The sequence below is a fragment of the Panthera uncia genome (genome assembly GCF_023721935.1).
Source record: "Panthera uncia isolate 11264 chromosome C1 unlocalized genomic scaffold, Puncia_PCG_1.0 HiC_scaffold_4, whole genome shotgun sequence".
Classification (NCBI taxonomy): Eukaryota; Metazoa; Chordata; class Mammalia; order Carnivora; family Felidae; genus Panthera; species Panthera uncia.
The window spans coordinates 76210261-76231299 of record NW_026057585.1 but is presented as its reverse complement, the minus strand read 5'-3'; the positions used below and the strand labels follow the sequence as shown (position 1 = coordinate 76231299).

The 21039-nt window shown below is 45.4% G+C and overlaps 1 protein-coding gene across 1 annotated transcript in view; it reads right to left on the bottom strand.

Annotated features, from left to right (window-relative positions):
- GNL2 (G protein nucleolar 2) overlaps positions 1-15861 on the bottom strand; it is a 25620-nt gene extending 9759 nt beyond the window's left edge. Inside the window, exons 1-8 of the mRNA XM_049617467.1 lie at positions 15710-15861; positions 13795-13879; positions 12713-12807; positions 10834-10973; positions 8086-8270; positions 4284-4350; positions 3264-3422; positions 2378-2491 (exon numbers count right to left, since the gene is read on the bottom strand). Coding sequence (XP_049473424.1) covers positions 2378-2491; positions 3264-3422; positions 4284-4350; positions 8086-8270; positions 10834-10973; positions 12713-12807; positions 13795-13879; positions 15710-15773 — 909 coding nt within the window. The 5' untranslated portion in view covers positions 15774-15861. The remainder of the gene's footprint in view (positions 1-2377; positions 2492-3263; positions 3423-4283; positions 4351-8085; positions 8271-10833; positions 10974-12712; positions 12808-13794; positions 13880-15709) is intronic.
- Between the last annotated feature and the right edge of the window lie 5178 nt (positions 15862-21039).

Genomic DNA, 21039 nt, shown 5'->3' with positions numbered 1-21039 from the left:
AAAAAAAAAAAAAAAAAAAAAAGAAAGTCTAAATATTGACGAGACCCCCAGGTCCCTACTCCCACTGAGCTCCCGAACCCTGCAGCCAAGGGATTATATACATCCCCGAGCTGGAGACTTGAAGATTCCTTTACGGGGAAACTTACACTGACATCTAGAGTGCCCTCCGACAAAATATTGGCTTTTTACCTAGTCACCTGACAGGGAAGTCCAGTATTCAATAGTCTACCCCCCGAATAAAACTTCTATTGGTTGGTTGGGTTTTTTTTGGCTTTTTTTTTTTTGAGAGAGAGAGCAGGCGAGCAAGCAGGGGAGGGGCAGAGGCAAAGGAAGAGAATCCCAAGCAGGCTCTGCGCTGTCAGCACAGAGTCCGACACAGGGCTAGACTGCACGAACCGTGAGATCATGACTTTGAGCCGAGATCAAGAGTCAGATACTAACTAACTGAACCATCCAGGAACCCCTACGAGACTTTTCTTCAGTGGTTCACCCTTAGATATGAAGACAGGCAAAAATAACCAGACATGTGAAGTGTGACTCTAGTACTACAGACAGAAAAACACAAACTGGCAGGAAACAGAGTTAATATAGGGAGAGAGGAAAATTTCAAAATACCACCATCGTTACCATTCTCAGAAACAGAAAATAGTTCATCTGTGAAACAAAAATGGGGCAGGGCAATTCTTAAAAGTGAGAGGCAAAATAAATTTTGCGACAGAACAGCTAGATCATCAAGTCAAAGAAACTTCCCATAAAATAGAGCAAAACATCACAAAGGCACTGAAATAAAGAAAAGAAGATTCAAGAATTAAACCAAGAGAGCACACCCAATTCCTGAACCAGAGAAGAGCTGATGGGGTAGAGGGCGGGAGAATTTCCAAGAAATAATACCGGACAACATCAGGCAAAGTCCCATCCAACACCTAACTCACTGAACAGTAAAAGACCCACCTTAAAACATATCAATGTGCAATTTTAAAACAGGAGTTTCTTTTTTAAGAGCTCCCAGCCACAAAGGACCAAGAGTTGGAATGGTCCCATTACTCAACAGCACAACAGAAGCCACCAGAAGACGATGCGCTGGTGCCCTCGGCATTCTGAGGAGAAACAGTGTGAGGACAGAATAAAGGTATTTTTGAAATGCAAGGTCTCAAAAAATGTTCCTTCTAAGCACTCCTTCTCCAGAAGCTTTTGGAAAATATGTTCTATTTAAAGGAAAGAGTAAACCAGGAAAGACGAAAAACCAAGAAAGAAGATCCTGTGTGGGATCCCTTGATCCCAATGAAATGCTCAGGGTGGCAGTGAAAGGGAACCCCAGGAAGAAGGCTCTGTAGCCGGTCCCGATGGGAAGGGAGGGGCCGAACACTCTCCAAGTTCCCACTCTAGCAGAGGATCTGGTGACACATTAGTGACAAATGACACAGAACTAATTAACGCCAGAGAAAACAGAAGGTTCCATCAGAGAGGAATTACATTCAGAGTGCTGTGTGGATCAGTGGCGACTGATATCGTACAGTCATGACCACGTAAACGCTGAAGGAAAGAACAATCTGGCCAGATGATGTAGAGCGATGCAGGGAGAATGGAGAGAGGGGAGTACGTGTGGGGACAGAACAGCCATAAGAAACTCACTCCTCATTTTCCACAGCAGAGACTTAACATATAAATATCTAAAACGGCAGGTGGAAGGGCAGGAGGAGACGAGAAATAGAATCACAATAAGCATGTATAAAAAATACGGAAGAAAATACTAAAGGTAACTAACAGCCACGGGTCGGACATGTTCATTCCTGGGAAGCGGGGAAGGGTGGGACAAAGGACACATGTACTTTGTCAGAACTCAAGGTAGAATGAACTAAACACACAAACACCAAATTGAAGGTACAGAACGTGAAGCTTTGAGAATACCTACAAGGGCGACCTGGCTGCGGGGCTTCCCAGAGAACGACACGGGAGCAGGGACGGGCAGGATGCCCCGCAGGCAGAGGGGACAGAAACTGCACAGGCCTGAGGGCAGAAGTGGCATGGTAGGCTCACAAACCCAGGATGGGGAACACAGCATGGGGAGGGGGTCTGTTCTCAAGCAGAAGACGGACCGTCAGGTGCCAGGGACACGGCAGAAAGGGAGGCAATGCCAGTCAAAGATAGGGGCAATGGTTGAGCCAGAAACATTTTCCAAAATCCCTTATAACCCCGAGGCTCTAGGAATTTTTACGTTGGAACACACACGTTAGGAACACATACGTCTAGGAACACACACTTCTCATGGGCATGATGGGGGAGGTGAGGTGGGTACCCCTCTGCCACATGCTGGCAAGACAAATGCTTTAACAGCCCCGCAGCTACATGTTCCTGGAGATGGGTCAGGTCCCAGTACCTTTCCAAACTGCCGGAGAAGCTGAATGAATGCTCCTTTGCCGAAGGGGTTGGTAAGACTTGCATGGAAGGCAAGTGTCGGATAATCCTGGGAGAGGACAGCAACCCAACGTTTCTAAAGTGGGGAGAGAAGATGCTGGTGAGTTGTAACCTGTTTATTCACAATACAGGAAGAGTCGGAGCTTGAAACAGACTGCCTTTCAAATACACAGCTGTCCTAGGAAATGGTAGCTGTAATTCTTTAAAATGTGTGTGTGTTTTTTTTTTTAATGTTTATATTAGAGACAGACAGAGTATGAACAGAGGAGGGGCTGAGCGAGAGAGGGAGACACGGAATCAGAAGCAGGTTCCAGGCTCTGAGCTGTCAGCACAGAGCCCGATGCGGGGCTGGAACTCACGAACCACCAGATCATGACCTGAGCCGAAATCGAAGGCTTAACCGACAGAGCCACCCAGGTGCCTCAAATGTTTTTTGGGTTTTTTTTAAATGAAAGTTAACACTTTGTCTTTTGTCTATGAACACGGACAGAACAATTACAAAAATGCCTTCGTTGCGACTAAATGCAATTGATGTGACATAATATGGGACAGGCCAGCAGCTGTGGCAGCTGTCTCCATGCAAAGGGGCCTCATCATCCGTCCAGGGGATACTGGCAACTGTGCCTTTACCAACCATCAGGGGATAAGAGATAACTCTGCCCCCTGTCAGTGAAGCACATTTTGCTTCTGTTTTCAGTGAAAACACTTCCGTGGCTACTATGCGAGAAGTGTGATACTTTACTGTCTCAAATCCTAAAAACCGTGAAACTGACTCATTTACAGAGAACTCAGCCTACGAGGAGCTGAGCGGCCTGGCAGTCTGGCAGTGGATAAGCAGCCGTACTTACTGTTGCCCAGGTTGGAACAAGGTCACATTTGTTAAGAACAAAAATAAGGTGCTTCCAGGGTTTTTCCTTCTTCAAGTAAGTCTCAATGTGAGGGGAACGGGTACCCATCGGATCTCTAGCATCAAGAACTTGAACTACAACATCTGAGGAATCTATCACCTGCAATTCAAAGACGCAAAAGTGATTTGCTTTAGTGAAATGAGAAATGGGAGAGGGATGACATCTAAGGGAACCCAGGGAAAAGAAAGCAATAGTGAGGACTTCAAAACAGGAGTAGCCAAACCTGATGCCCAGTGATCAGAATTCAAAACTTTCTCCATCCTGTGAGTGTAAGAAACTTGTTGAATTTCAAACAGGAAAACTGACTTAGGTGAAACCCACCTTACTTCGTGATTACTATCGATTATTGAATGGAACCATTCACTTCTTAGATTTCTAAAAGTTTCTGCTGCCACAGCTTTTGTGTATTGTACAAAAACCTAAAAAATTTAGTTTGCCTTCAGGGTGCTGCTTTCCGGTTATGTTACTGTTGGATTATGGGAGTGTGCTTGAAAGCCTCTGTCACCAAGGTTGATCTCTAGCATGTGGACATAAAACTCAGCCAGCTGAAGAGTGCTGGACCAGGACTCAGGACACGGAATCTCCCACTAACCAGCTGAGTGAGCCGGGTGAGGAATTCAATCTTTCTAGACCTGTGTTCTTGCCTGTAAACGAGACCGGCTGGACTATGAAACTTAAAAATCCCCACACGGCTCCACCACATACGATAAATGTAAGGTCTGTGTATGGCAGCTGTTACTATTACGTGAGTAATAAAAAGAAATCGAATGCAGTTATCGAGAACAATGGCAGTACATAGGTGGGCACACCTATCCCGTTTTTGTGAGGGAATGAGGACAGAATGGGCAGCGGAGTTTGTGCTTTATTTGACAGATCTTCGATACATCAAGATTAGTTCTCTCATAGAAAATCACGAAAGCCAAGGGGGAACGCTCAACGAGAAAGAACTGCAAGTCTTACCTTATAGAGCTCACCCCATATTCTCTTGGACTGTCCCTTTTTATAGATCTCTTCTTGGGCTTCGTTTCTAAATGAGAAAACACTCAAAGTGAGCAAGTGAAGCCCTACAAAGGGTAAGAGGATGTTTAGGGAAGAGCCGGCCATGTGCCACGGGAAAAGGGCACTAAAACTACTTGGAGACGGACCAAGAGTAAATTTAATTTAAAAAGTGATTATATCCAATCCAAATGTCCATCGATGGATGAATGCACTTAAAAATGTGTTGCAAACATAATGGAGTATTATTCAGGAACGAAAAAGAATAAAGTACTAACACAGGCTACAACATGAATGACCCTGGAGACATTCTGGTAATGAAACAAGCCAGACACGAAAGGGCACACACTGCAGGACTGCACTTACTATCAAGTACCTCTCACAAGGGTAGTCAGACTCCTAAGAGACAGTGGTAGAATGGTGGCCACCAAGCACCGGGGAGAGCAGGGGAGGGGATGTTACTGTTTAATGGGTAAAGGCTTTCAGTTTGGGATGATGTAAAGGATTCTGGCAGTCGACCCGGAGCAGGGACGGCTTCATAACCACGTGAACGTACTTAATGCCACTGACTTGCAGGCTTAAAAATGCCTGAAAAGATAAAATTGTATGTCCAGTTTACCACAGTAAAAAATGTAAAATTTAAAATAAAGTGACTCAAGAAATAACAGGTGTTGGCAGGGATGCGGATAAAAAGGAACCTTCACGTACTGCTGGAGGGAATGCAAACTGGTGCAGCCACTTTGGAAAACACTATGGAGGGGGCGCCCAGGTGGCTCAGTCGGTTAAGCATCTGACTCCTGATTTCAGCCCAGGTCACGTTCTCATGGTTCGTGAGTCTGAGCCCTGGTCGGTCTCCGTACCAACAGTGCAGAGTCTGCTTGGGATTCTCTCGCTTTCCCTCTCTCTCTGCCCTTCCATAACTGCGCTCTCTTTGCTCTCAAACCTAAAACCAAAAAAACAGTATGGAGTTTCTTCAAAAAATTAAAAATGGAGCTAGAGAGTGTAACGCTAAGTGAAATAAGTCGGTCAGAGAAAGACAAATACCATGTGATCTCACTCATATGTGGAATTTAAGAAACAAAACAAACTAACAAAGAAAAAAAAAAGAGAGAAACAAACCAAGAAACAGACTTTTAACTAAAGAGAACCGATGGTTACCCAAAGGGGAGGTGGGGGGCGGGGGATGGGAAAAATAGGTGAAGGGGATTAAAGAGTACACTTACCATGATAAATAAATTTAAAACATTTAAAAATTTATGGGGCTCAGTCAGTTGAGCATCTGATTTCAGCTCAGGTCATGATCTCACCACTCATGAGTTCGAGCCCCGCGTCAGGCTCTCTGTGCTGACAGCTCCGAACCTGGAGCCTGCTTCAGATTTTGTGTCTCCCTGTCTCTCTGCCCCTCTCCCTCTCATGCTCTCTCAAAAATAAACATTAAAAAAAAATTTTTTAAAGAGAATGGTATATCAATTAAAAACAAAATTAAAAAATTTTAAACCATACATCACACATAAAAAATATGGAAAAATTAAAACAAATATTTTAAAAAGCAACTGTAATTAGGCAACATGTCATAGAAGATTATGAAAAGGATTTGGCAAGACCTGAACCATAACCTACACTCCCATATGAAGTGAAATTTTTCTGATAAGGCTGAGAATCTGTTTATCCACTAGCCTCACAGATATTTACCCAGTGTCTTGGAAACAAAACCAGTTTTCTCCCCCCCCCCCCCCCATTATATACTGCACCTTTGGGAGGGGGAAAAATTCACATCAGCAGAGGCACACAAAGTCCAAATACTTATTTTTATTTTAATGTTTATTTTTGAGAGAGAGACAGCACCAGTGGGGGAGGGCAGGGAGAGGGGGGAGACAAAGAATCTGAAGCAGGCTCCAGGCTCTGAGCTGTCAGCACAGAGCCCGACGCGGGGCTCGAACTCACGAACCGTGAGATCACGACCTGAGCCGAAGTTGGATGCTTAACCTAAGGAGCCACCTAGGCGCCCTCCAAATACGTCTAAGAAGAAATGAACTTGCTACCTCTTTTGCTTGGCCTCAGATGGCCTGACTTGCTCTCCAGGAGACGCAGTTAGAAAACAGGCTGCCGACAGCACTGGGGCAGCCCTGGTGCAGGTGAGCAACAGCACCTCTTTGCTGAGGCATCTGGGACACTCAACGCGCGGTGAAGAGGGGACACGGCAACGCTTTCTGGAGGGCACCGGGCAGCTGCCTGTCAAAAACACCCATGCTCTCTGACACAGCCATTTCCCCCATAAGAATGTATCTTAGAGGAATAATTAAGGAGAAAGATTTACTCACACGGATGCTTTACCCTAGCCTTATTTACCACAGGGCAAAACTACAAACAGCATAAATGTTCCACAGCGGGACTGTCGATGAGTACTACCATGGAAATCTATTTTTTTAATGGAAATTTATTCTTAATAATTTATAAAAATATATTAAAATAAAAAGTAAGTTCAGGGCACCTGGGTGGCTCAGTCAGTTGAGTGTCTGACTTTGGCTTGGATCATGATCCCACCGTTCGTGAGTTCAAGCCTCGTGTCGGGCTCTGTGCTGACAGCTCAGAGCCTGGAGCCTGCTTCAGATTCTGTGTCTCCCTCTCTCTCTGCCCCTCCCTGCTTGCACTCTGTCTCTCTCTCAGAAGTAAAAAAACATTTAAACATTAAGGAAAAAAGGGGGGGGAGGGCAAGTTAAAATACACTCTTAAGGGGGCGCCTGGGTGGCTCAGTCGGTTAAGTGTCCAACGTCGGCTCAGGTCATGATCTCACGGTCCATGCGTTCGAGCCCCAAGTTGGGCTCTGTGTTGACGGCTCTGAGCCTGGAGCCCGCTTCAGATCTGTGTCTTCCTCTCTCTCTCTGCCCCTCCCCCACTCACACTCTGTCTCCCCCCAAAAATAAACATTAAAAATTAAAAAAAACCAACAACACTCTTAAGGCATTATAAATGAAAATTGAGTGTAAAAAAGATCCAGAATAATACTAATTCTTGGTACTTTTTGGGTATGAACTCTATGAGAATATGATATGACAAAAGGTATCAATCCTTCTCCTCCCCCTCCGCAAACATAAAAATGACAAAACACTGCCACCTCTACGCATGTACATACATTTTCCACATCATCTTCAGAAGGTCACAGGAAATTCAAAGGCCATCCATGAACCCCCAGTGGTCCAGTGTCTCTGATTAAGGAAGCCCTGACATTGATGATTTTAACAATTTAATAACATGGTCAGTGGGACTAGGAGTTCTTAGTTTTTGTTGCATTTCTAATTTAACTGTATATTCTAAATTGTTTACGACAGAATCTACTGCTATTATTATGAAGAAAAAAACAATCATGAAAAAAAGAGACCCAGAGAAAACAAACCACCTCAGAAATTATTTTCCATCTGGCCCCAACGTCACAAATTTTTCTAGTGTAAGGGAAGAAGATCACTATCTAGGAGGTAAGCACCAAGCTTCATATAGGTAAAATAAAGGTACAAAAATATTTTGTTGCAGGGCACCTGAGTGGTCTGTTGAGTGTCCAACTCTTGATTTTGGCTCAGGCCAGATCTCAGTTTGTGAGTTGGAACCCCAGTCCGCCTCTGCGCTGACAATGCAGAGCCTGCTAGGGATTCTCTCCCTCCCTCTCTCTCTCTGCCCCTCCCCTGGCGCATCTTCTGTCTCCAAATAAACTCAAAAAAAAGTTTTGCTGCAGAAGAGCAAATGATGAGAGCAGATGACACCCAAACCATACCTCACCCCAGGGTCTTCGGTGACCAGGTCACGATCCTTGCCCTGGTCGTAGCTCTCGCTGGACATTTCTGCATTTTCTAGAAGAGACTGCATATCACTCGCAAATAAGTTTGGTCGCTTCCTCTGTGACTTAGGGCCGAATGTAGTTTCAAAGCTTTCGGTGTCAAGAATGTGCACCTTGGAGTTCTAAAGAGAAAACAGAGTTTCGCGTAAAGCTAAGGAAAGCACTGAGCAAAAACAGAAAGTTTAAAACCTACCCAGGAAAGGCTTTCCGCTTTTGTTTTTTCAAAGCTCAACCCATACCGAAAACTACAACAGGGATGCAGCCTGGTTTCAAATTTGAAATGCTTAAATAGCAAAAGCACTTGTTCCCCAATCCTAAAGTTCTATAAGCCTCCTTAGAGAAATACAAAAGTAATACAAAGAGTCAAAGCAAATATGAATAGTTGTGTAAGACTTGCCAAAAACTCTGCTTTATTTCATTTATCATAAACTTGAGTCATATGTAATTACGGCCACAATGATAAAAATTAACTTATCTTTTCTTTTCTTTTTTGAGTTTTCAAACAAGTGCATAAAATTCGCCAAATTCACAGATTTTGTCAAGGACAATTATACTCAAATTTGTGTTCTTTTTTAAACCAACTGTAAATGCCAACTTTTTCTTGGAAGTTCACTTCTTTCGTGGCCAAAAGGAATTGCTTGTTTTGTAAGATGCATTTTAGTTTCAGATAACATTTTTCCTAATTTAGGTAACGTTTTTATTAAATGCACATGGAAAGCCTTCAGATGAAAAACATCTAGCAGAAGTCCAAAGTAATAGTTTAGATGTGATAAAAGGAACCTGATACTAACTAGAACTTGATGTGCCTGTAAAGGAGTTACGGGCATAGGAATTTTTGAAGTAGGATAAAAGTCGAAGTTTGAGTTAGGATCTAACACGTAACAGAACGTTAACAGACGGCAGAGTATAGCCTCAAAAAAAAAAAAAAATCACCCTCTGCCCCTCAGTACAAAGCTCCTCTGTGAGCACCAGCCACTAAACACGGATGATGGACCGGCCCCTATGGCTTCTGACCTTGATTGCCCCCTCCAATTCCTAAAGATCCTTAAGCTGTTGTCATTTTTTTTAGATTCTCTAACCCCTCTCTTAGTTCAGTTTTACAGGGGAACCAGGTACTGATGTCAGCGGGAAAACCGTGACCAAAGTTATTCTTGGAAAGCTCATAAATAACCTATCAAGTACAGTACACACACAGATGTGTGTGTGTGTGTGAGCTCGTACGTTAACGAGCATCATGCAGCTATAGCAGTATTTAACAAAGCACACAAATAAGTGACAGTATTTTTGCTGGACTGCTACAGAATTATAGTAATTATAATGCACATGTAGCTGACAGTGTAAAAGTTAAAGCATATCTGATTGGACTCCCCTGTGCAGGGATCTAGGATTAAACTTTATAAGGAGCGGTAGATACCACACTAAAATAAAACAGGGAAGGTTTTTCAAGGCCAAAGCAGTAAAGGCATCCCGTACTCTTGAGTATTATCTGCATCAAAATACCAGCTGACTGGTGCAGCTGTCCATCCTTCACTCTATAGATCAGATACTTGGCACTGAGTTTTAGAAGCACTGAACAACCGGAATGAGCAACAAAGCAATAAATCCATAATAAGCCCTCTCTGTTCTCCTCGTAAACAAGATTCAATAGTTTGTTAAAAGATGGCTTTAGGGAGAACAGACCAAGAGAACAAGGGAAATGAGCAACTTGTCTGTGGTTCGTGAATTACACTCATGTGTTTCCCTGAAAGAAAACAGTCATTCCACTAATAGGTGCCATTCTTCTAGTCCGTCATAAAACAAAGCATAATTGACAAAACCTGAGGCAATAACCAGGCCTTGGTTTTTATTTTGTTCTGCGAGTAAACAATTTGCTTTGAACTGTTTAATCCATGCATGCATGTCAATGTTTCCTTCCCCTCCGTACATTTGAACTGAGGCTTACGTACTGGCTACATTTCTGAGAATTAATATTCGATGCAAGTAAAAGCGTGCAAACATGAGGCCATTTCTTTGGTTCTGTGTGAAACTCATTCCACTCAAGCAGGATTCAGTCCTCACTGTCCTTCAACCACAGTGGTTAAGAACCAATCTGCCCAGCACCCTATCCTTCACTAGAAAGAATTTCAAGGGTCTCACAGAAGCCCAAAGTACATAGCACCAAAGGCCTCCCTCCTACCAACCCAGTCCTAACTCTACATTTCCCCGAAGTTTGAAGCAGTTACCACTTAAACCAGTTTGCCTACCCAAAAAAACCCAAAATACAACTAGTATTAGTAATAGCCATGATCTAGTCAGCTCTAATTAACGGCAGTGGGCTATGACCTCACTGTATGCCAAATGCTTCATCTGGTCACCCAAGGAGGTCGGTTTTCTTGACTTTACAGCCGGGAAGTGAAAGCCCATGGAGATACCTAAGGCTCTAGGAAGGGGGAGAGCAAAGGCTAAGTGGGACCTGACTCCCAAGCCTGCGCTCTGATCCACCAGGTAATGCGCCCTCCTGACACAACGCCATTCATACTAGGTAAGGCCCTAACACAGATGAAAGGAGAAGTCTCAGAAAGTTCATCAGTACTGCATTAAAGCCACTCTTCCCTATGGAAAAACACAAAAGACAAACATGTTAGAGCTGGATCGGTGTGGAGTGTGCCCACGAAATCCCATTGCCAGGGACATCCTCCAACTTACGTGAGGCTGGATCCGATCGTGGAGAAGAGACATGGGTAGCTTGCTTTGCTTCATGACAACTTTGTACGGATCCTTCATAACTGTGCCCATTTCCTCTTGAAATTTTTGTAACGACGACTGTTTAATCACACGTGTGTTTCCTGTTTTATGGAAGAATGTTGTCATTTATAAACAACTCCTTTTTGATTCTGCATCCTTCTTCCCAAAGACACAGGGAAAGGCAAGACTCTGTTACCCTGGCTTGCCCAAACATCCGATACATCTGTCCCATGTAGCCATTTTCAAATTTAAAAGGGGGGTGGGGGGGAATAAAACAAAAAAACTGCCTCTCCTGCACTCATACACTATGAACTAATCCACCAACCACACACACAAAGGGTTTCAAGAGTTTTCCAAGCCCAGTTTCCTGACTGGATGAAACTGAAAAATCAACATCACTGAATGGAACTGAGATTTGACAACTATCCTATACTTCCTGTGAGATCTGGCAAAGCAATCTGGAGCCAATCACAGCTGATGTACTCATATACAAAGGGAATCTTGAAGCACAGAACCTGAGTCACAATTACTGCCTTCAGGGTTATGAGGGTTTGAAGGGACTATTGAGTTCACCAATAAATCCATGCAAGGGAACAAAATAAAGCTACATAACACTAGCTGGGGAACTCCTTGTAAGTGAGGGAGTCTGAAACGCATATTCAACGAAACAGCATGGGCAGCACAAATACAGAACTCAAGATGGTGAGGGCTAAGGGGCCGCTGGCTGCTACACTGCCCACGTCTTCCCCCACCTAATCCCCACCACAGCCCTAGGAAAATAGGGACTATTTTTATCCCCGTTTTAGAGACAAGGAAGTCAACCAACAGAGAAGCCTAATAACTTGCCCACGGTCACAGAAATGGCAGAATTAGGATTCACACCCAGATGGTCTGGACCTAGAGTCACAGTCTCCAGAGAGGCTAAAACACCTCTCTAAAACGTTTTCTCACACACCTTCCCGTGTTGCCGCTTCCTAGAGGGTATCCCCTCAAAAGATGTGAGAGACACTCAAAGGTAGTTGTCATCTGCCTCCACGCGCAGAGGTCAAACACCAAGCAAACCATGGGGTGTGACCTGACGTGCCCACGCACCTAGCAGGGACTGAGAGAAAGCCCGGCCTCAACTGGAGGCCGACTTTCCAAAGCAAGAAGCCCTGACTCCGCTCTCTTCGCTCCTGGGAAAGGCCAACAAGAGACCCTTTCACGGCCAGTGTAGGTGCCCGTGAAGAACTGTTTCAAAGGAGCTTCCAGCCAATGCACTTGTGCTTCGAGTTAAAGGCACAGGCGTTACCTGCAAGGCACCCTCCGGGCCACCGGAAAGGACAAGATGACAGCTCTCAGGTTCTGTGAAAGCAGGTCACCAAGGACGGACCTATCTGTTTAAGAGGGTTCACTTACAATGAACAATGAGCTCTTTACACAAAGAACTTGTTGAGGGGCCGCCTGGGTGGCTAGGTCGGTGAAGCGTCTGACTTCAGCTCAGGTCATGATCTCGTGGTTGGTGGGTTCAAGCCCCACAGTGGGCTCTGTGCTAGCAGGGCGGAGCCTGCTTGGGATTCTCTCTCCCTCTCTGGCCCTCCCCCACTGGCGCTTTCTCTCTCTCAAAAAAAAAAAAAAAAAGAGGAAAAAAAAAGAAGAAGAACTTGTTTCTGGAATCTGCCACCACTACTTTTCTTAGCACTTTTGCCACTATGGGTACTTCTCATCCCTTTCTCCTATAACCCCTGACAGTACTAGTCGCCCAAAAGCTTCTGCCTCTTAGACCCCTTTTAGGCCTACCTTTTTCCATACAGTGCACATTCAGTAGAACAAAGTGACAGGGGACAGTGACAGTACTCACCAAACCATTTAATATTTGGCTCCACTCTTGCCACCGTGCCAGAAGCCACGGTTGACTGATATTGCAGAGGCTTAATCACTTTACCACGACTGTTCCTAAATTGAGGAAGTAACAGATTTTGGTCGATGACAAAAGAAAGGCAACAGAAAAGCTTGGTTTACAGAATACCCTTTCCATCAAAAGGACCTTTTTTTCTTTTTCTGGTTTTAAATGATCATGAAATACAGATTTCAGTAAACAAAAAGTACTTCTACATTTGAAACAGATTGTCCAAAAGCCATTTAAACCTCTTGCAACAGAGCACGTAATGATTTCTGCTGGATGAATAACAAATAACGCTGATGTCTGAAAATCTGTTTACTGTTTGTTTGCTTTTTTTAAAAAGGAAAAAAAAAAAAACGCCACATACTTGAGTTTCTGCGGTAATTATTTGAAGGCCAGTTTAAACGAGTTTTAAGTGGAGGGTGATTTATGCTGGAACTCAAAATTTTAAAACAAACAGCAGAGTAGGTGACTAAGGAAGATTAAGTTCATTGACATTTGTGCTTTAAACACATCTTTCAGAATGGATGAAGAATCTAATTACCAAACAAATTAAGACCAGCTAGCAAAATGCCATGGTCAGCAAGTCCCTGTGGTAGAGGCTGCCTCAGCAGAACTCCCAGTTGTGATGAGTTTCCAAGTGCCACAATGTTGTGATCTAAAGTTTCGCATTAAAAAACAAGTTTTCTGGCTGCTTTCATAACTACAGTCCTATATGCTTTGTGAAAGAAAACCAGATTTCTAGCTGAGGGATATGTAACTTGAGATTTCATGTGCCATTCGTGGAGGGCGAGGCTGTGAGGAATAAAACCTCAATTTGTCCTACAGTCTTGTGACACAATCACTGTTTCACCACCCACTACCCACGCCTTTAACCGGAACCTTACAATTTATCATAACAACACCCATATAAGATGACATCTGAAAATACACTACTGGTATTTGGGGAAAGCAGGTGTGGGAAGGTCATAGGTTATGAGGTCTCAGCTACAAGTCCGGGGCACGAAGGGAGAGGGGGCATGGCAGTGTGCAATGCTCACCTGCGTTCCTTCTGCCTGTACATATTCAGGCGCCGGATTGTGGCCTGGTCCCTCATGTTCTGGCCTCCTGCTCCCTGTACTCGATCTAGGGAAGACAGAAGTCGACCGCAAGCTATTTGATAACCAAGTTTAAATATGCTCATTGCCTCAAACATACCAACTAGCTCAAAGTAGGCAAGCTGCTGCCCTGCCTCACTGCAAAATATCTACTCTCCCCTACGTCGTCCCGACAAAATTATGATCACCGGAAGCTACATGGTATGACAAAGCTGACCTAACCTCTGACCCTCAATATGACTGTGTTTGATAAGAATTAATAATTGTGAGCATTAATCGTGGCACTGTATGATCCACAGTACAGGCATCATCTCATGTAATCCATGCAATAACCCTATCAGGAGAGACACGTTATCCTCATTCTGCAAGCTGAGAAACTGAGGCACAGGTGGCCAGACGCCTTGCCGAAGATCACACAGCTACTAAACGGCAGAGCCAGAATTTAAACAAAAGCATTAGACCACTGTCTGTGCTCTTACTAAGACACCTACCTCTGTGGAACCAATACGGAGTGCCTGCTGTATGCAAGGCACCACGGAGACTACATATTTTGATACCTAAGTATTCCTTATGTACCAGTTTCTTAATTTCCTAATGTTTGAGTTTAGTTTCATCAACAGCAACATAGGTGGCAAATCTTGCCTTACATCTCAGAGAGAGAAGGACAAATAAGCATGTTAATACTGGCCTAGCTCTTCCCGTTGGGGATGTCTTCAAGTCACCTGCCTACTCCTGAAGCGATGCAGTAGAAAACAGGCTGAAATCCCAGTGCTGACGGCTCTACTCACCAACTTTGCCAACTGTGATGAGCCACTTCCCCAATTTTGGCCCTGGCTCCTCACCTACAACATTGTAACCCCTAAGGGCCTTTTGGGTCCGACATTCTGAGATCCCAGGGTACAGAAATTGCATAATTTATCAGCAATCCAGGGAAAGCATTCAACATCAACTAAAGTCATCAAAAACTTTAAGCCACATTTTAAAAAAAGGATTATTACGGGCACCTGGGTGGCTCAGTCGGTTGGGTGTCCGACTTCGGCTCAGGTCATGATCTCACAGCTGGTGAGTTCGAGCCCCGTGTTCGGCTCTATGTTGACAGCTCGGAGCCTGGAGCCTGCCTTGGATTCTGTGTCTCCCTCTCTCTCTCTACCTCTCCTCTGCTCATGCTCTGTCTCTCTCCAATGGAAGGGACTCCCCCAAAGACTATCTTGTTCATCCCGCAAGTGGAAGCTCAGCAAAGCGCACAAACATCTCCAAAAACATCTTTATTGAAATGATCATTATCCGTCCACCTGCAGTGTTTCTGTGCGCTTTACCAGTTAGGATGACTCCAACAGCCAAATGTACAATCCCTTTCTCATTTAAATGGTCAAAGCCAGAGTGGCAGGCAAGTGTGGTCAAGTGTAAAATGCCAGCTGGGTCGGCCTACACCACTTTTAATCTGACTATCCAATTAACTCCTAATCATACAAGTCTGAAACATATTGGGAGAGAGGCTGATCCACCTAGGAACACAAGAGGAGGTCGAGATAACTGCCCTTTCCAACTCAGAGCTTCCCGGTCTCTGCATTTCAGAACTGGAGGTGCCCCATGGCTGCCAGGCCCAAGGGTTCACTTTCCCCGACTTTAGAACTGGTGCGTGGCACCTGGCCCTGAGAGGCGTGCAAGATGTCAGCCCTCCTCAGTGCCTGCGAATGAAAAAACCACCTTCTGCCTTCTCGTCCCCAATAGCCACTCGGCTCGAGGCCACTCCAAGTTATTTGCCACCCGGGTATCCCTCCTCCCCCTCGATCCCCTCGGAGCCCTCCCTACCAAGCTTCCTCCAAGCTCCACCCTCCGCGAGCCTCGCCGCCCGTACCAGGGTTTGTGCTGGCCTTGGAGGGGTTGATGGTGCTCCGTCCTTTGTACTTGGGCTTCACCATCTTGCCGACGGGACGGGCACCGGAGCGCTAGGTCCGGCCTCTGTCGAGTAAACGAGCTCGTAACTTTCCAGGTCCGGCCGAAACGACCCGCGGGAACCACGCTGGACCACGTGGGCGCGGGCGACGTCACTTCCGCTCGCGCCCTTCGCTTTCCCGGCACGACTTCCTGCGAACGCACGGCGCGCGCCGCCGCTCTCCTGGCTCCGCCCCCGTCCCGGCCGCTTAGCCTTCGCGGTGCGTAGAGCCCCGCCCCTCTCGCTCCCTAGCAACCGCCAAGCTACTCCTCCCTGGCGGCCTCCTAGGTACCCTCACTTCCCAGGCCAATGGCACAAGCTTAAGTTCAATTATCTTCTGAGGTTGCCCTCTAACCCTTCCAAAGGTGGCTGACCAAACAGCAGCCAAATAGCAGTCAGACCTTGTCACCCTTCTTAAAATTCCAATAGCGCATCACACTTAAAGAGAGAAAGAAATTCAAGACTCCTTGCCATCCCTACAGAATTCTGCACGATCTGGCCCCCGCCTATTTATCTAGCCTCACTTGTACCTCCCTCCCAGTGGTTATTCTGACATTCACTCTGGATCCCTCCGCCTGAATCACTCTTTCCTTGAAACTTTGAACAGCTAGTTCCTTCAGGTCATTCCGTTCTTAGCTCAGATGTCACCTACTGGTAAGCTTGCAAGATTTCCGCACATAAAAATACAGGATACCCAGTTAAATTAGGATTTCAGATAAACAATAATTCCTAGTGTATGTGCCATGCAATATTTGGTACATGCTTTTACTAAAAAAAAAAAAAAGAAATTCATTGTCTATCTGAAATTCTAATTTAACTGGGCATCTGGGATTTTATCTGGCAATCCTTTCTACTAAGAGAAAACTTTCCTGTCTGATCTTTCCAAATCAGCTGCCTCCCTCCCTTCTGCAGTTATTCTGTGTTACTTGTTTCATGACATTTATCACTAGCTGACATTATGATATTTACAGGTTTATCAGAGCTTCCCTAAAACTAGAATGTAATTTTCTTGAGAGCAGGGACTTTGTAGGTTTGTTCACTACTGTAATTCCAAGACTTTGAATAGCACTTGATACACAGTAAGGGGTCAATAAGTATTCACTGAGTGAGGGAATAGATAGATGGTATTTTAGCTCAGCCTGTTGTAAAACAAAAACAAAAACAAAAACAAAAAACCCATGGACCGGGTGCCTTAAACAGCAAACATTTCTCACAGTTCTGGAGGCTGGGAAGTCCAAAGTCAGAGTGTCAGCAGAGTCATATTCCTAGAACTCTCTCCCCAGCCTGCAGACAGCTAATTACCTCCCATGGGCCCCACCTCCAAACACCATCACGTTGGAAATTACAGCTATGATGGATGAATTTTAGGGGGACACAAACATTTAGTTAATAGCAGATGGGAATGCCTCTTGCCCTGAGGGTGAGTAAGGAAAACCCAGCAGTTGCTGTTTCTACCGCCAAAATATGGAAACGTCTGTAGATGCCCTTGTTTCAATCAAGAAGCCCTCCCTCTGTTTTTGGCACCTCAAGTTGTCAGGAAGTGCCCATCTTTCACTGTGCCTTGAGGAGAAGCCAGAGAAGAGGTGGCCAGGCAGGAGGAAGGTGGATTCCCACCTGTGGTGTAGCTTACTTGGTAAAAACAACTTGGTACTAAGTGAATAGTCTTTGGGTAGGATGATTGAGTCTTTATTTCTCTGAGTCTGAAACAAGCCACAAAAAACATTCGTTCTAGAGCAAAAACAGCGCATGTCCTGGACTACAGCGGGGAAATACCTTCTCTTCCTTGACATTCACTTTTATTGCCCCAAGGACATGTATCATGAGATTAAACACAATTTTGCTACAAAGACCCTGACCCGGACATGGCGTCCCGGAGGAGTCTCTGAGAGCCAGTCAGAAACAACTTCACGCCCAGTGAGGACCCAAAGATGTCCCCTTCCTCCTCACACTGTCCCTTTGTTCCCCCAAACGCCGGTGCAATAGCCCACTCCTGGAGTACAGACTAGCATAATGTGTTTCTGATGCCTCAATTTGGTTCAAACCAGAATAAACACGAATGGCAAAAATCAGCCCATGAGCTCATTCAGGCTTTGATCAGAGACATAATTTCATTATGAAATTTTGAATCAGGCTGTTGTGAAGTCTTGCCAAGGAGTTTCATTTTCCCAGATGATATGGTGGGTTGTTTCTCTCCTGTTCCCATAGTCAGCTGCGTTTATCGTCGGAACTTTCCATCTATTTTTATAATCTGATCCATCAATCCTTTCACAAGTATTTGCCGGTCCCAACAACCAACCTCAGTTCGACCAGCTGATAAGACGTTTGATCTAGGAAGGTCAAGCCAAAGTTATTGGTCTGGTTTGCCCGCCCTGCTCACTGCAAATTGTAGTACAGCGACTATTTTTCACCCCCCCCCCTTCCTCGTGTCGTGGTGACCAAAGGAGGCAAGATGCACCTCCAGGCCTATCATTCCTCAGCTTTTAAGCAGATGTATTTATTTAACGACTCTGAAAGGTTACAGTACGAGCATATGAATTACAGTGTATGAAAGCATTGCAGACATCGTACAGAAGATGCAGATGGGTGCTTTCTCTTTTCCTCCAGACCCATGGTTAGATCCTCACTCCCTGGAATCTTGCTCCCAGTGACCACAGGTTGGTCTGAATAAGAAGATCCCTACATAGGAACCTGCTGGAGACACGCCAGCTCTCTGAAGCAGTCTTGTGCCACGTTCTGATAGGAAAGATTGGCTTGGTGTTTTCACAGGAGGCCGAGAATCTTGCTCGACCTCACGTCCTTCTTCATTCTGTGAAAACCTTCTCTCTGGGATCTAATGAGCCAGTAGCGGCAGCTTCTAAAGTAGCATTTTTCAGAGTGTGGTCGGAGGATCACCATGGGGGAAACTGATTACAAATGCCGACTCCCTCCCGGGCTTCACCTGGGAGCTACGGCAACCAAAACCCCCTGGGGGTGGGGATACCCCCCAGGATATACATTTTAACGAGCTCCGCTGGTAATTGTGGTACACACAAAAGTTAGAGATCAAAAAAGCAAATTCTTTCCTAAAAGCTCCCCCCCCCCAGCTTTCTGACCAGCTGACCAGAAGGCAGCTCCAGTTCAACCCCACTCCTTTCCCACCTACCTTAAATCCTCCCCCCCTTTTTTTTTTCCTTGCAGAGCCAGGGCAAGGAAGGCTGCAGCGGTGTCTAATGTACTCTGAAAATATATGTCTTGGCTCTGTCCCAAATGCCTTGATATTTATGCTGTAGCCTGAGGGTCGTTATCCTTTGGCAACGCTCCACTGTAAGGCCATTAGCTCTTAATTAGTGCCAGCTTGTTGGTTTATCCTTCCCAGTTGAACTGAGAGAGGAGGCTTCTCCGTTCAGTCTCCTGTGTCTCTCCTCTGGCAAGGCGGTGATGAATTGACCCCCCGCCCGCTGAGGCCAAGGGTTGGGCCCCTGGGTGGTGGCTGCCGGATGTGAGACAGTTAACTAACCCCCAGGCAGAGGCTCTGGGACCCTGGAAGAACAGAGAAGCACCGGGAAGAGAGGCTCAGACTTTGGTTGTATTGTTTCTTTTGTACAAAACAACAGGAGAGAGTCCTTGGTCACCTAAGCTCAACCGTTTATAAGGGAGTAGTGGAAAACTAAGGTGTATTAACTGGGAGTTTGATGGGCCAAATTGCCCTCGGTTTTCAGTCGAAGATGCCTGGGAAGTTTGGAGACCAGGGTATAGCAAGCTGGTGGGCTGAATGGCTATGAAAAGTAGCTGAGAAACTCAAGAAATTTCTCCACGTGAATGATGTATCTCATCACCACGTCTAAGTGGGAAAAACATGGTCTATATTGGTCTTGGCATTCATCTTATTGCCAGACAAGGAGCTCTTCAAAAAGATCCCTCGATTAGGCTTCAGAAAAATAACTAGCAGCAGTTTGCTCCTTCCTATCACAGAATCCTTGTGGCCCTCAGCGTATCCCACTTAGGAAAAATCTGAGACGCAATTTCGTGAAAGGCTATTAATGACTTGTAATTTTCAGCCTGGTTTAGATAACTCAAGATTGCTGGCTACGTCCCGAAAAATGCATCCAGAACACACACCGAATGTGGGAATTTAAAGCATAATTCCAAATCGTAGATAATTGTTTAAGCTCCAGAGAGACTGAAGGGCCCGTATTAAGTCATCTCCCCAGGATCAGTGTGTTTCCTATTACACTTGATGTCTTATCTGTCCAGTGATCCTTTTGATTTTTAAGCCGTTAGACTAAATCTTTGTGTAATTCTTTACCTCCTCTCCTCCTGCCGGCCTCCCCCCTTTTCCTTAGGAAAACAGTTTTTAGAAATGTTAACCGGGTCCCTTGGATTGTTTGCAGAAGAACAATGTCACATTAAAGAATCCGAAAAGTCAACTCCTGAAACCGGTGGGGGGGGGGGGGCCTCTCTCTGTCAGAAGGTCAGTCTTGCCCAAAGGCAAGCGTCTGCCCAGCAAGACACTAAGGTTTCCCTTGGTCTCCTGCATCCCTCTTGTCCCCTTGTCTGGTCTAGTCTAGACTGGAAACAAAATCTGACCCCCAACATGGAGACTCAGGCTGAGGTGTAGAAGAAAGTTAGGATGGGGGCGCCTGGGTGACTCAGTCGGTTAAGCGGCCGACTTCGGCTCAGGTCATGATCTCACGGTCCGTGAGTTCGAGCCCCGCATCGGGCTCTGTGCTGACAGCTCAGAGCCTGGAGCCTGTTTCAGATTCTGTGTCTCCCTCTCTCTCTGACCCTCCCCTGCTCATGCTCTGTCTCTCTCTGTCTCAAAAATAAATAAACGTTAAAAAAAAAATTTTTAAATAAAAAAAAAAAAAAGAAAGGATGAATACCGTTTCAAGTAGCAGAGGAAGAACAGATCAAAATCTTGATTTAGGTCACTTTGGGGTCTGGATGAAAAAATGACAAGTCTACCACCCCCTCATCTCAGGGGAAAAGCAATCCTTCTGACTACTCAGTGTGCGACCGGGTTGGAGGAATCTTCTAAATTCCTCTCATTGAGAGACTTTAGAGTTGTGTTTGGCTTCCAGCCAGAGCTGGGCAAGTCCCCAGGATGCCTGGACCCTGTGCCCAGGACCTGGGGATTCAGGTTTCTGCTGTGCCCTCCCTATCCTGTCCCACCTCATTGGCGCACCGGGCATAAACCAAGTCGCCCTGGACACCTGGGTGGTTCAGCCGGTTGAGTGTCCCCCTCTTGATTTTGGCTCAGGTCATGATCCCAG